Source organism: Equus przewalskii, chromosome 29, assembly GCF_037783145.1.
Source record: "Equus przewalskii isolate Varuska chromosome 29, EquPr2, whole genome shotgun sequence".
Classification (NCBI taxonomy): Eukaryota; Metazoa; Chordata; class Mammalia; order Perissodactyla; family Equidae; genus Equus; species Equus przewalskii.
This window is the reverse complement of record NC_091859.1, coordinates 38,217,473-38,239,474: the sequence shown is the minus strand read 5'-3', so window position 1 is coordinate 38,239,474 and position 22,002 is coordinate 38,217,473. Positions and strand designations below refer to the sequence as shown.

The 22,002-nt window shown below is 40.5% G+C and overlaps 1 protein-coding gene across 1 annotated transcript in view; it reads right to left on the bottom strand.

Annotated features, from left to right (window-relative positions):
* The window catches only part of EP300 (E1A binding protein p300), a 75,020-nt gene extending 53,659 nt beyond the window's left edge, over positions 1–21,361 (bottom strand). Inside the window, exons 1-2 of the mRNA XM_008528067.2 lie at positions 20,066–21,361; positions 818–1,455 (exon numbers count right to left, since the gene is read on the bottom strand). Coding sequence (XP_008526289.2) covers positions 818–1,455; positions 20,066–20,159 — 732 coding nt within the window. The 5' untranslated portion in view covers positions 20,160–21,361. The remainder of the gene's footprint in view (positions 1–817; positions 1,456–20,065) is intronic.
* Between the last annotated feature and the right edge of the window lie 641 nt (positions 21,362–22,002).

The window sequence follows — 22,002 nt, the reverse complement described above, 5'->3', positions numbered from 1 at the left end:
TGAGGTTTCATAGTAAACTAATGCACCTAAATTTCCATCAAATAATAAGGAAAAACAATATTTAATAAATCTTTTAGAATAAATAAATATATCTCTTAAAAACCAGGGACATCACAAGCAGTGAGACCAAAAGTCTATCTGAAGACAGTATAATGACAGCTATCTCAAAACTGTATTTTTATAAGGAGGCTATGATGGCTGAAGTGGATTTAGAAATAAGATGAGGGGCCAGCCCCATGGCCAAGTGGTTAAGTTTGCGTGCTCCACTTCGGTGGCCCAGAGTTTTGCCGGTTCAGATCCTGGCCGTGGACATGGTACCGCTCATCAGGCCACGCTGAGGTGGTGTCCCACTAGCACAACCAGAGGCACTCACAACTAGAATATACAGCTACGTACTGGGGGTCTTTGGGGAGGAGAAGAAGAAGAAAAGAAAAAAAAATTTTGGCAAGAGTTGTTAGCTCAGGTGTCAATCTTTAAAAAAAAAAAAAAAAGAAATGAGATGAGATGAAAATACTCTAATACTTATGCCAGAGATAACAGCAATTAGCTGGCAATCATTTGGAGCAAACTTTGAAGGTATACAATACCAGTCAGTTGTAAAACAAATGTTTTACTTAAATTTAATATAAGAGCTTCATACAATTTGTGACAACAGGGTAGATCCTTAGCATACAGTGTGTGGGGAAAGGCAACACAATGTAGAAAGATTAAACATGAATGGCAAAGAATAAATGACTAACTGACCTCAAGCCCTCTCTCCATCACTGGAACACTCAAACACATACCGATAGTGCATACAAACCCAAACTGCTCTTACCTTAAGAGGCTGGGGGCCTCTCAATCCTGTTTGTCCTCCCATCTGGGGAGAGCCTTGCTGCAGTGACTCAGTCATTAAGTTGCCAGCATTTCCCATGCCTGGGTTTGGGTACTGCATATTAGGTCGCCCCCGGCCTGCTCCAATTGAACCATTCATGACTTGATTAGGCATCATCCCCTGTCCATTGCCTGCAGTCAACATTCCAGGATTCATGCCAGCATTCATCCCTGTGTTCATTCCCATCGCAGGTTGATTTACGGGACTGTTCATCATACCCGTTCCGGACGGCGTGGGACCCTGATTTGGTCCACTAGTGCCCATCCCCATGTTGGGAGAAGTCAGGCCTGCCTGTGCCATTGGGCTTTTGACCATGCTATTTATCAAACCTAATCCAGGACTGTTCTGTTGGGCCTGGCTGGCCATGCCTTGGCCTGGGCCACCAACTCCCATATTGAGGTTAGGGGAACTACCAGACCGGAGCAATTCTGACAGCTGTTTATGTTTAGAGGCTGCATCTTGTACTATACCAAGACTTGTCTGAAGCTGATTAATATCACCACCATTGGTTAGTCCCAATTCTGTAGAGGTGATCAATTCATCTGGTAAGTCGTGCTCCAAGTCAAACAGAGAGCCAAAATCTAAAACCAAAGAGGAAGATAAAGATCAAAGTTTGACAAAATCAAAATTACAAATTGTTCTATATTTTGTTCTCGATAAGCATAAATATCATTTCTAAACCTCACTTCATGGAATTCTATCTATACGTATTGCAGTTTTTCATTTTATACTAAAAAAAGTTTTTGTTATGTATGTATTTAAAAATTGGATAATATTTGGTTATGCCAACAAGTTTAAACACTTATGAACTACCTAAAATAAGACCAAGGAGAAAAAGATTAAATCTTAGTACAGCACCAATTACATGAGTTGCTGAAAGTTTGTATTGATAGTCATGAAAAAAAGATACACAATTAAGTTGTACAATATTCCAGAACTCCTTAGAAGAGGTTAACATAATCTACACACAAACTAAATTCAGAACAAAAGATTTAAAATATTATTTAATAATAAAGACAGACAACTGATACCAAAGATCTGCCATCTGCAGAACACTCAGTGTGAACTCTATGCAGAGAGCGCTGTCTACCACTCCATATCAGGTTCTCATCACAGTGCCTGCCACAAAGTAGGTCCCTGATCTGAGTGAATTTGCTTTCACTTGAGCTCAGCCTACAGATTACTTTTCCTTAATCAAAACCTAGCTGGAATAGGATACAAAACCATGCCTCTAGCTCCTTCAACAACATAGAAACCACCTCCACCCCACCCCCACCAAAAAGAGAATACAAATTATAGATTAACCCAGCGTTTCTCAACCTTAGCACTATTAAACATTTTGGGCTGGATAATTCTTTGTTGTGGGGGAAAGGGGGACAGTCCCGTGCATTGTAAGATACTCAGCAGATCCCTTGTCTCTCCTCTCAATGCCGGTAGTACCCCTACCCGATTTGTGACAATGAAAATTGTCTCCAGTTAGCACTAAATGCCCCTGGAAGGGCAAACCTGTCCCTGGTTTGACCTGTTAACAGCATTGACCCTTTATATAGAGATCGAGATGTTTGAGTTTTCCTTCCTTTTAATTCTTCAAGTAGTTTTCACATTAAAAAGGCATTACTGGGTATTTAATAATTAAATATACTTGAATCTACAACTGATTACCCTATTAAAAAATAGTCTATCCCCTGAAGACAAGATACCACTTTAATAACGATCTACTTGGTCCAATTAACCTCAGTTTCTAAGTACAACTCTTCCTCTATGTGCCCTTCTATCATGGCACTGAAATTATCTGTGTCTGTCTCTCTCTCTCTCTCTTCCCCCCGCCATCTGTTCTCCCTCACCAACCCCCACCCCACTCAAGCACCCAGACTGTAGTTCTTTGGGAAGGACATGTCTTACCACTTATACACCAACTCCTTGCCTAATGCCCAACACAATTAAGCATCCAGTCATATTTTAATTGAATTGAATTGCATCCCAGGATCTCAAGACATGATTTAGAGAGGAGACTTTTACAGAACTATTTTCTTTCCTTTTGAAGAATCCTATGTGCCCCTCCATTGCAAAAATAAATTGTGCCTTATGAATAGTTTTGGAATATAAATAAAGTTTCAAATAAAATTTATCTGACACCACTACTCAAAGACAATTGCTTAATATACTGATATATTTCCCTCATCATTTCTATTTACATAACTCACAAAACTGGGATTATACATACTTTGAGAGATTTTGCATTCTACTTTTCCCCTAGAGTATACAAGGAAATATTCTATCAGCATATTTTTAGTGTTGAATTTTTAGGAAAAAACTAAAATAATCTCTAGCCATTTAGAAATTTAAAAAACACATATACATAAGTGATAAAGAGGAAATCACAAAAGAAACTGAGTAATAAAAATATGACGTTTCAAAACTTAAAGGCTTATGTTAGAAAATAAAACAAAAATAAGTATCCAGGTTATTATGTTATAAAAAGAATAGGAAGATGATGATGACAGATAAAAAGCAATTATCAACACAAGAGAAAAAGAGATACAACTGAGAGGGTATCAAAAACCAGAGGTGGTTCTTTGAAGAGAAATGAAAGATAAACTTGTGGGAAGGTTAAGGAAAAAGAAATTAAAAAGAGAAAGCAATGCCACTAATCAACTTGATGCAAAAAAATTGAAGAGACAAAAAAGATAAATTCCTGAGAAAATACTCACCAAACCTTAATTAAAAAAAATTATCAGGGATAAATCTCCCAGATTCTCCAACAAATCAACTGCATAAAAGGAAAAAAAAAAGGAGAATGGGAGAAATTATCAGAGATTCAACAACGAGATATAGCTTGTTTGGCTCCTGATTCAAACCAACTGTAAAAACATATTTTAAGAAGAGAATCAAGGAAACATAAACACGGACTGAGTGATGGGTAATACTACAAAATTATTAATTTTGGTGGGTGTGATAATAGCATAGTGACTATGTTAAAATAAATCCTTTTAACTGAGAGACATATATTGCAGTATTTCTGGTGAAATGACATGTCTGGGACTTGCTTTAAAGCACTCCAGCAAAAAAAAAAGAGGAGAGGGAATGGTGCAAAAATACTGGTAACTTGAAGTAACAGGCACATGGGAGTTCCTTACACTATTCTATTAAATTGAAATTTCCCATTTAAAAAAGTTTAAAAGAAGATACGGCAAGTCTGAATAACCCTATTACTATTAAAGAAAATGAATTATTGCTTAATCTTTCCACAGAGAAAACATCTGATCTAAGTGTTTTTACATGCATGCCCTACTGAACTTTCAAGGAAAAGACAATTCAACCTTACACAAACACTTCTAGAAAATAGGAAGAATATTCTAAAAATCACACATGGTCAGTACAAGAAAAGAAAATCATGAACATAGAGGAATCCTTAAAAAATGAGCAAACCAAATTAATCACTGTTTTAAAAATGTAATATCGTGATCAAATTGGGATAATCTCAGGAATCCAGGGGGAAGGGATCAGTATTAGAACCTTAGAACATTTATAAATGTCACTCACCATATTAACAAAGGAGAAAGAAAATATACGATTCATCTCAATGGTTGCAAGAAAAAGCACTGGATTCCATACCCAATCCAATAAACAAAACAAAACAGCACTCAAGAAACTGACAGGAACTTAAATTGATAAAAAGGTTTCTTCTAAAACCTAAAAACTGACAGCAAATATGCCTAATGGACCAACGTTAAAAGCAGTGTCTTCAGCATCAGAACAAGACAGATACCCACGAAAGCCAGTTCTATTCAGCAGTATAGGAGTATCTAGCCAAAGCAATAATACAAGAAAAATGACAAGTAAAATGACTGGAAAGGACAAAGCACAACACTGTATGCAGATGATATATCAACACAGAAAATCCAAACAAAGAACTGGAAATAGTGCAAACAAATTAAATTGCATTTTCGTACATCAGCAACAAAAGGAAATAATTTTTAAAATACAATTTAGGATAACATGGGGAAACAGAAAAAAATCTGATATTATGTTATCATAAAATACGTGTTGTGAAAGACTACCTAATTAGAACAATCTGAGTACAAATCCTGAATATTAAAGACATCAATTCTTCCCCAATATTAATCTATAGATTCAATGCAATGCCAACCAAAATCCTAACAGTTTTTCAGGGAATCAGACAAGATGATTCCAAAGTATACACAAAAAAACCTAGTTTCCACCTTTCCATAATAGGAAAGTACCTATTTCATAGGTTATTCGTAAGGATTAAATGAGTTAATATATGGAAAGTATTTAGGACAGTGCCTGGCACATATTAAACACCATGAAAATATTATCTATTATTATTATTCAATGGAATTATTACCCTATTACAGGACAAGACTACCTTATAATAATGAGAGCAAACTTTTATCAGGTATTTTCAATGTGTCAGGTACTGGTCTTCACACCTCAATAACTGTAATATTCTCCGTAATCCTCTCAACAATCTCAGAAGTAGATAACAGCCACATATGCAGAGTTCACTGAGGAGAAATCAACTTCAGTAATACAGAAGTCTTATTCTAGGCTCTAGAGTCTTGAGGATTTTAATTTAACCTGTACTGCAGCCAAATCTGCTGTACTTGGTTGCTGTTTCATGCTTATGCAAAACATTTAACATCACATCACAAAGTTAAGCTCCACTGTGAAGGAGACAGGCGGCTTTACATTGGTAGACTTGGAAAATAAAGGTTATAGGGTTTTTCTTTTTTATCGGCAATCCAGTACTTTCAACAGACCTAACTGTAGTTACTACTACAAGAGACCCACTTAGTTTCAACTCAAAAATTATTCCTAATACTCCTGTTTCCCAAGATGGCTCACTTTGTTACAACTTCAACTATGCACTTCATATCATCTCTCTTTTGTTATAGCTAAAGATTTGTATGCATCTTCTTTACCAAATTATAAGTATCCGAAGGATAAGAATCTCATTTAATAGATATTTACATCTCTCATACCATCTAGAACATGCTCACAGAATGAATCTGATAACAAATGTTTCTAGAAATTCTACAATTGCACATTATAATTATTCATATCTGACTGAATATTTATAACTTCCTAAAAGTTTTCTTACCTCCACTTAAGGCCTTTTATTTTCAAATACTGTACTGATTAAATTTGGAAGACTGTAAAAAAAAAAGTCAGATAGACTTTGACCTCTGATCAAACAGACTCTATCATTTCACTAGGTATCATTAACTGACATCATTACTCCTAAGCTATTTTGATTGTGCCTCAAAGTTCTGGACATTCATGATTCCTAAATGTCACCAGCCATCACTGGTATCTAACTTGACACTGCATAAGGAGTCTAAATACTTGGATTTAAATCCAATTCTACAAGCTGACTTCATCTAGCTGTCACTTTCCTTTTTTATTTTTATTTACTTTTATTGAGGTAATACTAATTTATAATATGATACAAATTTCAGGTGTACATCATATTTTGATTTCTGTGTAAGCTACATCACGTTCACTACCCAAAGACCATCCATCATCCATCCATCATCATACACGTGTGCCTAATCACCCCTTTTGCCCTCCTCCCTCCCCCCTTCCCCTCTGGTAACCACCAATCCAATCTGTTTCTGTGTGTTTGCTGTTTTTAATCTTCCCTTTATGAGTGAGATCACAGAATATGTGACTTTCTTCCCCTAACTTATTTCGCTTAACATTAATACCCTCACGGTCCATCCATGCTGTCGCAAATAGCAAGATCCCATCTTTTTTTATGGCTGAGTAGTATTTCATTGTGTATATATACCACATCTTTATCCATTCATCCCTTGATGGGCACCCTAGATTGCTTCTAAGTCTTGGCTATTGTGAATAATGTTGCAATGAACATAGGGGTGTGTATATCCTTACACATTTGTGTTTTCGTGTTCTTTGGATAATACTCAGCAGTGGAATAGTTAGATCATATGGTAGTTCTATTCATAATTTTATGTGGAATCTCCATACTGTTCTCTGTAGTGGCTACACCAGTTTGCACTCCCACCAGCAGTGGGTGAGGGTTCCCTTTTCTCCACATCCTCTCCAATACTTGTTACTTCTCGTCTTGTTAGTTATAGCCAGTCTGATGGGCACGAGGTGATATCTCATTGTAGATTTGATTTGCATTTTCTTGATTATTAGTCATGCTGAACATCTTTTCATGTGCCTCTTTACCATCTTTATAGCTCCTTTGGAAAAATGTTCAGATCTTTTGCCCATATTTTAATTGGGTTGTTTGGGGTTTTTTTTGGTTGAGATGCATGAATTCTTTATATATTTTGGATATTAACCCCCTATCAGGTATATGGTTTGCAAACATTGTCTCCCAATTGTTAGGTGGTCTTTTCATTTTGTTGATGGTTTCCTTTGCTGTGCAGAAGCTTTTTATTTTGATGTAGTCCCATGTGTTTATTCTTTTGGTTCCCTTGCCTCATCTAGCTGTCACTTTCTAACTGTGAGCTCAAGTTACCTCTTCCATCAAGTTATTTTACCTCCCTCATGGAGTTGTTTTAAGAATCAATGAGGTGGTTCTCGAAGATTCTAAAAGACAGATTCTAAAGTATATAAATGTGTAATATAAATGTGTAAATTTATTAACACTCTTTTTTAAAGTTATATACCAGGTGGGGCAGAGCAAGGAATCATGTAGTACAGTGTACACCTGGAAACATGAGAAAATGAAAAGCACAACAGTGCTGGCTGAAGAGGAATTGGGATGATGAAGATCCATCCTCCTCAGGCCTCTTAGAACACTGCCCCGGGGCCAGCCCAGTGGCACAGCGGTTAAGTTCACATGGTCCACTCTGGTACCCTGGGGTTCACCAGTTTGGATCCAGGGTGCAGACCCATGTACCACTTGTCAAGCCATGCTGTGGCAGGTGTCCCACATATAAAGCAGAGGAAGATGGGCATGGATGTTAGCTCAGGGCCAGTCTTCCTCAGCAAAAAGAAGAGGAATTGGTGGCAGATGTTAGCTCAGGGCTAATCTTCCTCAAAAGAAAAAAAAAAAAAGAAAGGAAAAAAGAAAAAGAACACTGCCCCTTCCAGGGAGGGCCTAAATTTGAAAAGTTTCCCCGAGATTACACTGTTTCGTTGTTGAATCAAGACCCCATTAAAGTCCCCTGGGTCCCAGGCCAATGCTCTATGTAAGTAAGCAAACAACCTTCATTTTTAGCAGTTTTTTTAGATTATTGAACATTATGAGAACCATAACTTTTCTAAACATTTTAAACTGAGAAAACAATTTTTTAACAAAATTTAAATATTTCCAGACTAAGGAAAATTACTCAAACTGTAAATAATCAATTCTATACTGGTAGAGTTAAGAGTACTAAAGCTCAAAAACCTGGTATGTGGATTTCATTTTAGCCATCAAATTTCAAATCCTTCCCCACTAGAACTTTCTGCAAGGTTTTCCTAGAAAAAAACCTGGTAGCAAGTTCATGAGCAGCATATTGTAAAAAGGCTACTAAAATAAGAGATAATGTCTTTAGCCAAAGTTTGTCACAAACAGAAAATAAAACCTAGTGGTCTAAAACTAGTAAAAAAGCAAGTCTCGAATGAAAAGCATTATGTATGAAGATGCAAGGGGAAAAATAATGAAAATTTTATATGTCATAATTTAAACAAATCCTATTCAATAGTGGGTTTCAGTACTGACCAGCCTCAATTCCATGCCTCTTTAGTGAGCTCCTTAGGTTCTCCCTTTTCTTTTAAGGAAACGGAACAAATAAAGGTTCAAATAAATCATCTTCTAAGGCTCAACTTGCCCTTCACAGGGATCAGTTCAGATCAGCCGAATAAAATTTAGATGTTCAACAAATAGAAGCAGCAACCTAGAGGCTCCTGTAACATAACAGTGTGAGATTTTTATTCTAGAGAGAACACTGATCTACTGAAGAATTTCAAGTAGAAATACGCTATGAACAAATCTGCATTTATTAGAGCCCACTAAGGCAAACAGGAAGAACAATGAATCAGACAGACAAATCCAGGGTCAGGAAGACTGGTTAGGAAGCTGCTGCTGGAGAAATAAAGAAAGCTCGCACTGAAGTCTGGAGCTTCTGTCTGGAGAAGTACTAAAGGGGCAGAGGCATCAAAGAGGCCAATCAAAAGAACTCTCTGACTACAGGTGGAGGGTTAAGAGAAAAGAAAAAGACAAGAATGACTCCTAAGTTTCTGGCTTGGACAACCTAAGAGTATAGCGGTACCGTTATCTAGATGGGCAATCAAAGGAATACGTGGCAACGTGGGAGAAATGTGCTTGTCACCATAGGACAATAAGGGGGCCAGTGGAAATGCCAGTATTTAAGGGACAATGATCTTAATCAATAAAGGATGCTAAAACCCAACATTCTCCAGCCTGTCCACCAGGAATACTGTCCTGGACACCAGGTTCCAAGAAGGAAATGTTAATGGTGTCCCATGCTCCAGAGAGAATTCACTGAATGTAGATAATAGGAGATATTTAGTAATCTAGGTAAGAGCAGCTCAGTGGAGTTGTAAAGAGCAAAAGCAAGACTGCAGTGGATTTAGAAGTGGGAGATAAGAAAGTAAAACACCAAGTATGAGCTCTTATATTTAATTTGCTTCCCCCCCACCTTAATTAGAAATTTCTAAGTCTGAATTTTATTCCATTACCTTTAAACTATCCTATGGCAAATATTACAAAACGGTATCACAAACAACTGATGAAATGAATGAACTCTGACTATCTCTAGTAAGACATTTCCTGCTTACTTTCTAAAATATCAACCAATCAACATCATCAGCAGGCTATTTCAACCACATAGTTTGTTGACAAGTTCTCATAGGCATTTAAAGATGCTCAAACACAAAACGACTTTGAGGAAAATGTTTCTTCATCTGAGTGTACATTCAGTCTAAATATAGCGATGCAAAATGTGACTGACAGACAGATTTAAATCTGATTTGAAAAGTTTAGCATAATACATGAGGTTTATCCAATGGACCGTGTATTAGAAATGTGGCAATTTAAACAAAAATGAATTTGGACTGAACATGTGGGAAACTAGTGTTGAGTCAAAACATCCTTTCATTATTACATCCTGGTTCTGTAGGTCACCCTTGGTGTCTTCTGTATTGCTGTGGTCCTCACAGCAGATTTAACCATACAATCTCTTGTAAAATACATACTTGGTTCACTTAGCCTTTTCAAAATCAAAAGATCAAGACAATTCCATGATATATGAGAAATGAGACAAATATTATCCACCAGGAAATGTACAAATGAAGCATAACCTTCAAAATTAGGATAATTAACGATATAATCCCAAACATTCTATTGTCTGTGAGCATAAATAAAAGATTTCTTTTTTAGTCACTAACTACGATGCAAAACTTAAAATTGAAATAATTTTGGCTCAAAATATAATTTGACTGTTTAACAGTATCTCTTCCAGTTAGACATTTTTTCCCACTTAGAAGACTCAAACATTATTTGCTGAATTAACAGGCTTATTTTCGTATTTCAGTAAAACTGAAGTCAGAAACTCAGTTCTGCTCCTGACTGTGACATTAAGCAAAATACCCATACTAATTATTCTAAAATGAGTCAATTCCCAAGTACCCACTTAGAAGACAGAATCCACCCATTTATTGTCTTCCTTTCAGATAGTTTTCTCTGTGGCATTAAAATGTTTTTATAAAATGAACATTCCAATCTCAAAACCTTTCTTCCATCTAACCCACTGGTGAGGCCAGAGGATGAGTAGGAGGTGGACAAGTGGAAGAATGGAGAGAAAGAGAATAGCATGTGAACAACCTAAAGCTCAGCCAGTTCAGCAACTCAAAGAATTCAAAGCAGGGGGAGCAAAGTGAGTGATGAGGTGGGCAGAGATCCGAACACTAAGAGCCCCCAGCCCAGGAGAGGAACTTGAGGTTTAAAAAAATAAGGATAGAGGGGCTTCCCAGTGGCATAGTGGTTAAGTTTGCACGCTCTGCTTTGGCGGCCCAGGGTTTGCAGGTTTGGATCTGGGGTGTGGACCTACACACGACTCATCAAGCCACACTGTGGTGGCATCCCACATAAAATAGAGGAAAATTGGGGCTGGCCCCATGGCCAAGTGGTTAAGTTCATGCGCTCCGCTGCAGGCAGCCCAGTGTTTCGTTGGTTCGAATCCTGCGTGCAGACATGGCACTGCTCATCAAACCATGCTGAGGCAGCGTCCCACATGCCACAACTAGAAGGACCTACAACGAAGAATATACAACTATGTACCGGGGGGCTTTGGGGAGAAAAAGGAAAAAAAAAACCAGAGGAAAATTGGCACAGACGTTAGCTCAGCAACAATCTTCCTGACCAAGAAAAAAAAAGGAAAAAGAAAAAAAAAAGGAGATAGTCAAATCTACATGAACTTTAGTAATTCTGCTAACAGTTTGGCTAGAAACTGAAATAACCTATCTCACCAAAATAACCAAAAATCTCTCGTTCTTATTGGTTTGGGGCACTCCTGCTCTTACATTAACTCAGATGTTTTGGGTACTTAAAAAGCATGACATTTTGAAACACCGCAGACTTTGAAATGACGCAATTTTGCAAACTTTATGAATTTACCAGGTTAAAACAACTTTCCTAACCTTCATTCAGTACTTTATTTAAAAAACAGTATTTTAATACTCTGTAGATGAAGCTGAATTAATCTTATCATAAACTACTTACCTACCAAGGAAAGAAAGATGGATAAACACTTAAAACTACTTAATTTAAAGGAACATTTGAGAAAATTAAATGAAATAGTCATGCTGGAAAGACAGGTAAAACTTCTAATACTTTCCAAAACAACTGGAAATGACCTGTGAGTTATATACAAATTTGGATCAAAGATAATAATCAATATTAAGTTATAGAGGATCCCGTAACTACGCATGTTGGCAGCTGTTAAATTTTGAAATCCAATAGAATCAAGGGGCAAAGGCACAAGCAAATTTCAAAATATGTGTTCTTAACATTGTCCTGCAACCGTGACATCAAAAGATGTATCTGGGGCTAGCCTGGCAGCATAGTGGTTGGGTTCGCGCCCTCCACTTTGGCGGCCAGGGGTTCCTGGGTTTGGATCCCAGGCGTGGACCTACACACTGCTCATCAAGTCATGCTGTGCAGGCATCCCATGTACAAAACAGAGGAATACTGGCACAGATGTTAGCTCAGTAACAATCTTCTTCAAGCAAAAGGAGGAAGACTGGCAATGGATGTTAGGTAAGGGCCAATATTCCTTACCAAAAAAAAAAGATGTATCTACACTTTGGGAAGTGATTGACTTGAGTTGATTCTTAACCCCAACACATTTAAGTTAGGTCTCAAAATGTAAACAGAGATAGAGTGCCATAACCTATCAAGAATGTGACCTGGGGCTAACGTTTTGATGTTTTACACTGACTCTTTGCCTTTCTCTTTATCAATATATTAATATAGTGACATTTGGTGTGAAATTAACTAAAAGATGAAGACAGTATTATTTATTAACATCCCACCTTAAGAATCAACTCAATGACATGTTTATATTAAACCTAAACTGCATGGTATCTTAACTACCACTGATCATTTCTTATTTTGACTAGTACTATCAGCTTGTGAGAAGCTTTGCAGTGAGGCTAAGATTGGTTTGCTGGACTAGAGTTTGCTCCAAGGGAATGTCTACAGGGGATCCCAGATGATGAAGATATACCATCTCTTAAAAAAGCAGCACCTCCTAAAGATTTCATACCTGTAAAGAAAAAGGAATGGATGTTTTTGAGTTATCTGCTGTATTTTTTACATTTATGACAACTGGTAAACAAAACTTGGATCTTAAAAAAAAAGTAGATAAGGGGGCCAGCCCCGTGGCCAAGTGGTTAAGTTCGCGCACTCTGTTGCAGGCGGCCCAGCGTTTCATTGGTTCGAATCCTGGGCACGGACATGGCACCGCTCATCGAGCCTCGCTGAGGCGGCATCCCACATGCCACAACTAGAAGGATCCACAACTAAGAATATATAACTATGTACCGGGGGGCTTTGGGGAGAAAAAGGAAAAAAATCTAAAAACACATAACTATGTACCTGGGGGCTTTGGGGAGAAAAAGGAAAAATAAAATCTTAAAAAAAAAAAGATAAACAATCCACTTTGACTGGTAATTACAATTTACCAAAAACTTCCAAGGCAAAAGATAAGCGTATTTGAAGAGATAAATGACATACCCTCAGTCTTCCCACCATTAGGTTCTCTCCCTACTACTGATCCTGTAACTGTGTCACCAGGATTAGTCTTTCCCCTTTCCCTGATCGTATATCACTCTGCTGGTCATGAAATTTTTACCCTGATGGTAAGATTAACGTCAAATTCCTTAGTATCTTTCTGTCTTTTCATAATAGGACCCCAACATCCTTTTCCATCTCTCTCGCATGAACACATTCCACCATACATACAGTCCATGTTTCAGTTACACCAGAAGTACTTGCATGTTATATCTCAAATACTCTTTCAATTTTCCCTACTTCTAAGAAAACCTAAGTTACCTTCAAGCTCTCCTACCTCCATTCAAATACATATTTTTTTCTATGAAGTTTTCCCCCAATTCTCCAAACCCACTCTGTCAGAAATAATCTCTACCCTTGGCCTTTAAGCAGAGCATTTTAAAAAACTTATCAGACTATAACTTATGGGAAAACTGTCTGTACATGTATACCAATCCCACCAGATCCTAAAGGCTTTGAGAACAGAAACTGCATCTTGATTCATTTTTACCTTCCAAGTGCCTAAAACTTGGTGGATAGTCAATGTTTGTTGGCTGAAATGAGAGAAAGGCACACCAAATGAAAACAGTGAGTACTCAATTTGAGAGAATCACACCACTTCAAAATGTCCAAAATTTAACTCATCATAACCCTCCCCACTACATCTATACACAAATACTTGTCTTCCTATGTTTGCTATCTTAATAAATGGCATCCTCACCAATCCAGCTGTCCAAACTTGAAGCTTGGGAATTATCACTGATTCGTCTATCGCATTATCCCAATATCTAATTACCCACCAAGTCCTGCTGACCACCCACTTTCCCTCAAATCTTTTCACTTCTTTCCATCTACTAATCCAGGCCACCCTCATCACAGCTGCTATCCTAAAACAGCAATCTCACTGGGCTCCCGGCTTCTATTTTTCCTGTTCCTTTCCAAACCACTCCTCACTTTAGTCAATCATCTAAGATACAATTCTGCCCCATCCATTTAAAAGCTAAAATGAAGTCTAAACGCCAATAAGCATTATAAACCCTGCAAGACTGGCCCGTTGCTCACCTCTATGGTCCTATGTCTTGCTATTCCCACAGCCAGATGCAACTGAGAGGTTCCCTGAACAGGCCCTACTCTCTTGTTCCCAGCCTGAGTTCACTCTTACTAACCCTAACTAATCCTTCAGATCCCAAGATCAGACACCAATTCCTCAAAGACAGCCACCAAAGTAACAGTTGTTACAGGTTAGGTCCCCCTGTTTCTCCCACTGTACACAGTACTTCCCAAATACAATGCCGGTCACATCACACTTAAATGTCGCTCTCCTCTCCTTATCTATAAACTCCAGGAAGGAAGGGTCTATGTCTGTCCGGATTAACAGAGTATTCCCTGTACTGAGGATAAATGCCTAGTATACAAAAAATGTTGGTCCAATACAGGACAACTGCCAGCTTGTCAGATCTTCCAAAGCCAGTATTTTTCAAATTGTGGGTCACAAGCCAATAGTGGGTCATGAAATTAATACAGCAGGTCCCAACCAGCACTTAAAAAAAAAAAAAAAGAAATGCAACAGAAAACATTACAAGTAGTAAGAGTAAGTACTGTTTGTTCACTGGCTGAGACAGGGTTTCTGCTTCTCCACATAAAATGCAGTTCTTACTTGGGTGTGGTCAAAAAAACTCGAAAACCACTGCACTGCTCCTTCTACCTTTCTTCCTTCTCCTTCATAGGAAAGTCTTCTTCTAAGACACAGATAAGCAAATAAAAAATAGAAAAAATAGTGCTCAACTACAAAATTCTGTAGCAAAAAGCCATTCTTAACTTGAGCATTTCCAATAAGAACAATCTGCTTTCTGATTTCTCATTATGCCTTAAGTTTATTTGTTGATTTTCATTTCAATTATTTACATATACAAGACACCCTATGTGACAGCATACATAGTACTTTCATTCTTTTTTTAATCTCTCCTGCCATATCCTTATATTCTCAACAAACCAATCTTTCAGTAGATGATGTACAGGCTAACTGCACCATAAGCCCTACTTCTAAGACTACTCTCTGAAACTCATGCACTTGGCTTTCCCTCTATCTGGTCTGTCTATATAGCCATAAAGAAAAACCTATCACTGCTTTTTTTTTCTTTTGTGTATTTAGCAGTAAGGTTAAAAACAGTTAACACAATGAGCACAGACTGCAGCAAGCACTACTCTAGGCATCTGATAAAGAGAATTCTCATTTATTCCTCACCACAATCCTATAAGGTGGGTAGTACTACAGGTGAGGAAGCTGAGACAGAGAGGTCAAGTAAGAGGCCCAAGGTTCACAGATAATAAAGCCAAGTCTGGGATCTGAACTTTACTAGTGTGACTCCAAAACCAATTCTCTTAACCACTCACTTTTTTTCAGTAGTTTAAATTTTTCTCTCTCAACTAGATTACCCAATTACCTTTTTGGGCATTTCTTAAAAAAAAAAAAAGATCTATAGCTAAAAACAAATGATACTGAAATTGTTCAGAAGAGGCTTAACACCTCAATTAATATTTATTCTCTTAAATCTTTTTTGGAGAATTGGGGGATAAAAATTTCCCATTAAAATTTTAGAAGAAAACTACCATCCACTACATGAAAAAAAAGCATCTGCAAAATTCAATGTTTTAAAATTTTACACTTGGCATAATTTACGTTTCAATTTGCCCATTGATTTCACTGATATTTGCCACACTAAAAAAATTCAACTTCAGAAATTCTCAGAGGAGGAAACCCTGAAATCTCAAAAAACACACAAAAGAAGCATGTCTTATTTTCCCATTAACTGTTGGGTGTATGAATTGGCAGAATAACTCCTGAATTGTTTCTGTAAATATACCAGGAAAAAGTATTTTACACTCCCACTTGTGTCTGCAACACTCTTCCTACTCTTTTTTTTCCTTTCCTATTTACCACTTAATGTCCCTAACGAACACCACTACACACTAATTTTCAACTTCTTCTTTCAATTTTTCCATCCTTTTTATAGAAAAGACTAAGGAGAACGTAGAAAAGCAAAGAATAAAACAGAAAATAATGCCAAAAGGCAACCAAGGCAGAAATCCCTTCCTCCTTCCCATCATCCATTCACTGGACATGCCAATACATTTCTTACCTCTGCAACAGAACATGAACTCCTTCTGGAAAAAGGCATCCACATTGTAACACATACAAAATTTATGACTTAACAAAAGTCACTTTATCTCACTATCAATCACAGAGAGCCTTCTTGAAGCCCTATAAATGAACTTACAAAGCCTCGAGAATAACAACTGCCAGAGTTCAAGGCACTTGGTAAAATGTTTTGCAATTTAACACTGAGGTCTGTGATACCTCACCGGACCAATAAGCCATAACTGAAAAACTCCAGAAGCAGTACTCTATAATGCAAACACTCATGCCCAAAAAAGAAAATTAAAACATCATAAGTTTAAGAGCTGAAAAAGAAATGGCCTCCACCAAAAACATTCTGGTTACTGATGATAAGCCACTAATACACAATGGTTTTGAGAAAGTAAAACTGACATTTAAAAAATTCCTTGCCACTTTTCTACTGTGTCCGTTAATCTAGTAGGCAAAACGCAGTTATATTTTATATACTATCTATCCTGTGCCTTTGAAATGAAAATAAGCGTAAAATCCAAGCTAATTCTGACACAAAAATACAGAGGAGGGCTACAAAACTGTACCAAGACCAGAAGGATCTTTCCCCTATCTAATATGCCAGATTGTAAAGCTGTCACCCATCTCTCCAGAGTCTGCTCCTTAAGTGTATACAGTATTGCGTTTACAAAGCAGTGACAGAACACATCCAGTGAGCAACGAAAGCAACATGTCATCCTCATCATTTCCATCACTCAGGTTATTACTAGAAATAGGTTCAAGAACTATTTCCAGGACTTACCTGTTAACTTTTCTGGTCAATAATTTTACCAAAAAATTTTTACAAATGGCTTTCATGATCTTTTTTTGGGAGTAGGGGGTAAAAAAGAAAGTCATTTGATTTATCGAATAGTTTTGACCTAACCGTACAGGTGAAATAAAATTTTCAATGGATCAAGTGCAAATAGTGAGACAGGAACATAAAGATGCAAAAGCTAAAAAATAAGTCTCCTTCTCTCCATTCCAACACATAGAACTTGAACTTAATTCAAGTCATTTGAGTCAACCTGGAAATTTTTTTGGAGGAATCTTTGGGTACTACATAAGTCATTTTCATTCTGCCATCAGTGAGTAACCTTAGAAATCAGCAGTTGGGATTTAAACACTAATTTGTTTTGTAATGCTTTGGCATGTCAACCCAATCAGATTCCAGTTTTCTTTCCTATAAAGCTGGCACATGCAAACGTTGTTGGTGGGTACACTTAAACACTACTAAAATTGCAAGCCTCCATTATTGAACAAAAAAGTTTCTGTAGTCCAGAATTTGGGGATCATTTTGACCAGATCTAGATAAAACTCACAATCAAGTACCAAGGAACAACTTACTTTCACATTTCACATATCCAAAAGTCAAAATGTAGAAGTTACAGGCTTGAAATTTAGTTTTAAAAAGTGGAGTATCTCCGTTAAAAGTTGCCTGCAAACTTACACAATATACTGTTGGATGCAAAAAAAAAAAAAAACAAACAAACAAGTAATGGTGTCCAACTTGAAATAAGTTCACAGGGGGACAGTATTTTCTTTATATCCACCCTCCCCTACCAAAAAATCCAGACTGGTTAGGATTAAAAACTGGACACCAAACAATTTCTGGAGGAGAATCATAATGGGGGTTGTGGGGAATCAACCCTCACAACAAAATTGAGAAAAAGGTAACTAATAGTAAGATAAACTCTTAGTACTAAGATTGAGTTAATCTCAATGTTGAGGGCTTTTTATTGTAAAAACCCACTTGACACATTTAGGGCTGTTATAACTATTCAGAGATATTTCAAGTAGCAAAACAGTTTTTGTCTACTAGACAGGTGAGAGACTACCAAAATGAGTTAGGTAAAGTTACCAAGTACACAGATCAAACATGGAGGACGCAGGAGTGCACCTGAACAGAGGTGTCTGACCATTTCAGGCCTCGCATTACTCCAAGACTAAGCTACTCAAATCAGGAGTCATGAAAACAATGCACATAAAAAAAGTTTTCTCTATGACATCCCAAGTCACTGGCTAACTCAAATGTAAAATCCATCACCACATTACACAGAAACTAAAGAGCAAAAATTACACAAAAACTAAAGAAACAACGCAAAAATCTACAGGAGAAAACGTGTCTAAAGGTAATCTAAAAATCCTTCTGAATGACATTTTAGGAAGTGCAAAGAAATACAACACTGGATAAATGTATGGATTCTGAGAAAAAAAGACAGGTTGAGGGGAAAAAACCCCTGTAAACTACAGAAACTTCAAGGAAGAAGGACAGACCAAAGTTCATGCACTGCCAATGTGACAAGCCCGAAGCAGAGCTACTCTGCAAAAATCCTGAATTGTTGCAGGTTATCTTAAACTCATCATACATCTTTCTTTATAAAAGCAAAGAATCCAAAGCACTTGCCATAGCCTTACATTTTCACCCTTTGAAGTGCAGCCTACTTAGAAACATGCTTAAGAAGTTCTCTACAAACTCAAAGGGTACACTTCACTCCATTATGCATTCTCACTGGCAGATGGAGGGATGACGTTGAGCCTGTCCTCGGGAGTTAAAGAGATGCTCCGTAGTAAGGGGGAACATCTTGTGGACTGTCAGATGGCCAGCCATTCTTCCTCTTCATTATCCTGGCACCTCCAACAACTGGGACAGCAAGAGAAGGTCGGGGGCCATCACGATAGCACCAAACTAAGTGTAAGAAGGGGATGATGGAAGGAAGTCTCCCTGACTTTCTCTTGACAAAAGAGCTAGTCCACAACCGAGTGAAGTAAAGAATTCGCAGAGTTTTTCAAAACTGAAATCTGGATCTCCAAATACATTTCAAGCATAAAAACACAAAAACACACAAATGCAAACCGAATGCGTATTTTAAACTTTTGTATGATCGGTTCATGTTTGCAGTTCATGACTGGGACTCTCTCAATTTCTAATCTTGATTTCCAAGTACATAACTCCACAAAATCAGTTATCTTTTTTCTGCCTCCCCCCCCCAAAGAGAAAGTGACAGCAAACTGCAAAGAAAATGCCTCTGCTCGCTCCCAACCTAAAAACCCAGAGTTTCAGACATTTTGATCTCGCACCAAAGAAATGGGAGATGTAAAATGAACTGCGCTCCATATTGATTCTTAAAACAAATAAAAAAAAAAAAGATACGAATGGTAGGCAAAATAATTCAAATCGAATTTCAGTTTTGACGTTAAACCTCATGTCAAACCAGAAATCCTGGATCTCTCACACACAAATAAATAAAACCAAGATTTTTTACACTCTTATTCTCAGCAGAAAATCTTGTGCCAAGAAGAGAGAATCTTGAAAAAGAAGAGTGGAAAGTACAGCAAATAGAATAAGTGCCATCAAAGAGAAAGGACTGGCAATTCCTCATTTATCAACAACAAAAAATTAAAAGTCAAACTGCATTAAAAGCCCTTACACACAAATGCATTGGCATTTCCAAAATTAAACTACATGGGAGCAACAATAAAGGCCATTTCTATAGCACCACTCAAGAGCTCTAATTCCAGAACACACATCGATATGACATAGTGTTGCAACGAATGTATTAGGAAGCTAAGAAAATGGTTGGGCTACTGGAGGTCTTCGAGCAGCTCATTCAAACACCTTTAAAATTAATCAAGAAGCAGAGAACTAGGAAGAACGAGAAAGGAAGAAAATATGGAAGAAAAAGGGTGCAGGGAGCAGCAAAGATTAAGGGGGATGTGAAAGGCCAGGGCTCCCGAGACTAACCTGTGCCATCGCTGGCCGACGCCGAGAGGGCCGGAGATGAGAGTTTAGGCCGCTTGGCTGAAGGCGGCCCCGGTTCCACCACATTCTCGGCCATTTTTAATTCTTTCGGAGATACAGGCGAGGAAAACGAGAATCCTGGGGAAATCTCTTCTTCAGCCCGGGGTCCCCGCCCCGCTCCCCGGGGTGGGCTTGGGGGGCTCCGCCGGCCCCCGAGGGGGGTGGGGGAAGTTCCTTTTTCTCTTCGCCGGGTCGCGGTGGCCGAAGAGGGATGCGGACTCGATAGAAAAGGTAGGGGCAAGTGCGAGGGGCCGGGCCTGGGCCCAGGCCCGGAGGAGGGCACAGGAAGACAAATCCGCCGAGCGCGGCCGCTGCGGCGAATTCCCGAGAACTCGCGGCTCTAGAGGCGCAGTCCCCGGTCCGCCACGGCCGGCCCCTGCCCAGCCGAGGTCTCTCGGAGCTCCGCCGCCGCCATCAGCCTCTTCCTCCTCGGCGCTGTCCTCCTCCTTCTCATCGCCACAAGGAGGCGGGGGCGAAAAGGGGGGAAAGGAGGAGGCGACGAGAGACACTCACCTCCTCCCGGTGCCCCCTCCCGGACCTGCGCCCCCACCCTCCGAGCCCTCCTCCTGCCGCCGCGCTCCGCGCCGCCGCCGCACCGGCCCCTAATGGCCGCGCCGAGCTCGCCCGAGCCGAGAGCCAGGCTGGCGCCGCCGCCTCACATCGCGCGGCAGGCGGCGGAGGCGCGGCGAGGACGCCGGGCGCGGAGCTCGCCGGCCGAGGGCCGAGGGGGCCGGGCCGAGCAGCGCCGCCCGCCCGCCCGCGCCGACGCCGAGCCCACCGCGGAGGCCCGCTCTGGCGGGCGGCGCAGGCGGCCTCTCCTCGCGCCGCGCTCTCCTCCTTCGCCCTCCTCTCCCGCGGAAAATAAATAAATACGGCCTCCGCTACAGCCCCCACCCCCGGCGGCCAGGTGCCGGGAGCGCCCGCCCCCCGGGCTCCGCTCGGGGCCGCCCTCGGCGGCGGGCGAAGGCGCCGCGGGGCGCGGGGTTATGTAATGGTCCCCCCTAGGCGTCGACGCCGGCCCGGCTCCCGGGCCGCGGTGGGGGTGTGTGCGGACGGGAGGGGGCTGGGGGTCGCCTCAGCCCGTGCGCCCCGGGCCCCCTGCCACTGTCTCGGCCCCCGGCGCCTCTCTCCGGCCCGGCTCCCCTCCGCACGCTCGCTCTCGCAGTTCGCACTCAGCCCGGCGTCCCGCTTGCCCACTCTGGCCCGCTCCCTCTCGCCCTCTCTCCCCCCCAGCCTAGCACACAAACAAGATGGCGGCTGTTGTTTCTTCCCTCTGCCGAGTCCTCCTTACAGGCTAGCGGTAGCAGCGGCGGCCGGAAATGAGCCAAGGGGGGGTGAAAAAGAGGGGAGGGGTTGGGCCTCCGGAGGGAGGTGGCGAGGGGGCGGGGCCTGGGGCCGAGCCGCTCACACAATGGGGGAAGAGGACCCGGGGGCGGGGCCAGTTCCAATCACGGGATCCGCCCAAGGCCCCGACGCGGTTGGCGCTTCCGCAAACTCCCCCGGCGTCACCCGGTGGCTCCCTTTAAAGGGGAGGATTGGAAGCGGGGCGGGGGGGGGGTGCCGGGGGAGGACTCGGGATCTATTTTCAGTCGGTGGACACTTAGGGGGGAAGGTGCCTGGGTTGGGTCTCTGCGTAGGGGACCGGTGGGAACCGAGGGGTGACGGAGCTCGGGAGCTACGCCCGGGAAGGCGCCAAATTACCGCGCAGGTGGCCGAATGGGAGCGCGATGGGGATGGCCCTGCGTCCCGGGGCCCTTGGTCGGCCGCTTTTGTGAACCCCGGTTAAATTCAGCAGGCGGAGGGGACCCCGCCGCCCGGTGTTCCGGGCCAGAGACCCAGTGCGTCCTCTTTCCTCCATCGCTTTCCCAAAGGGAACTGTT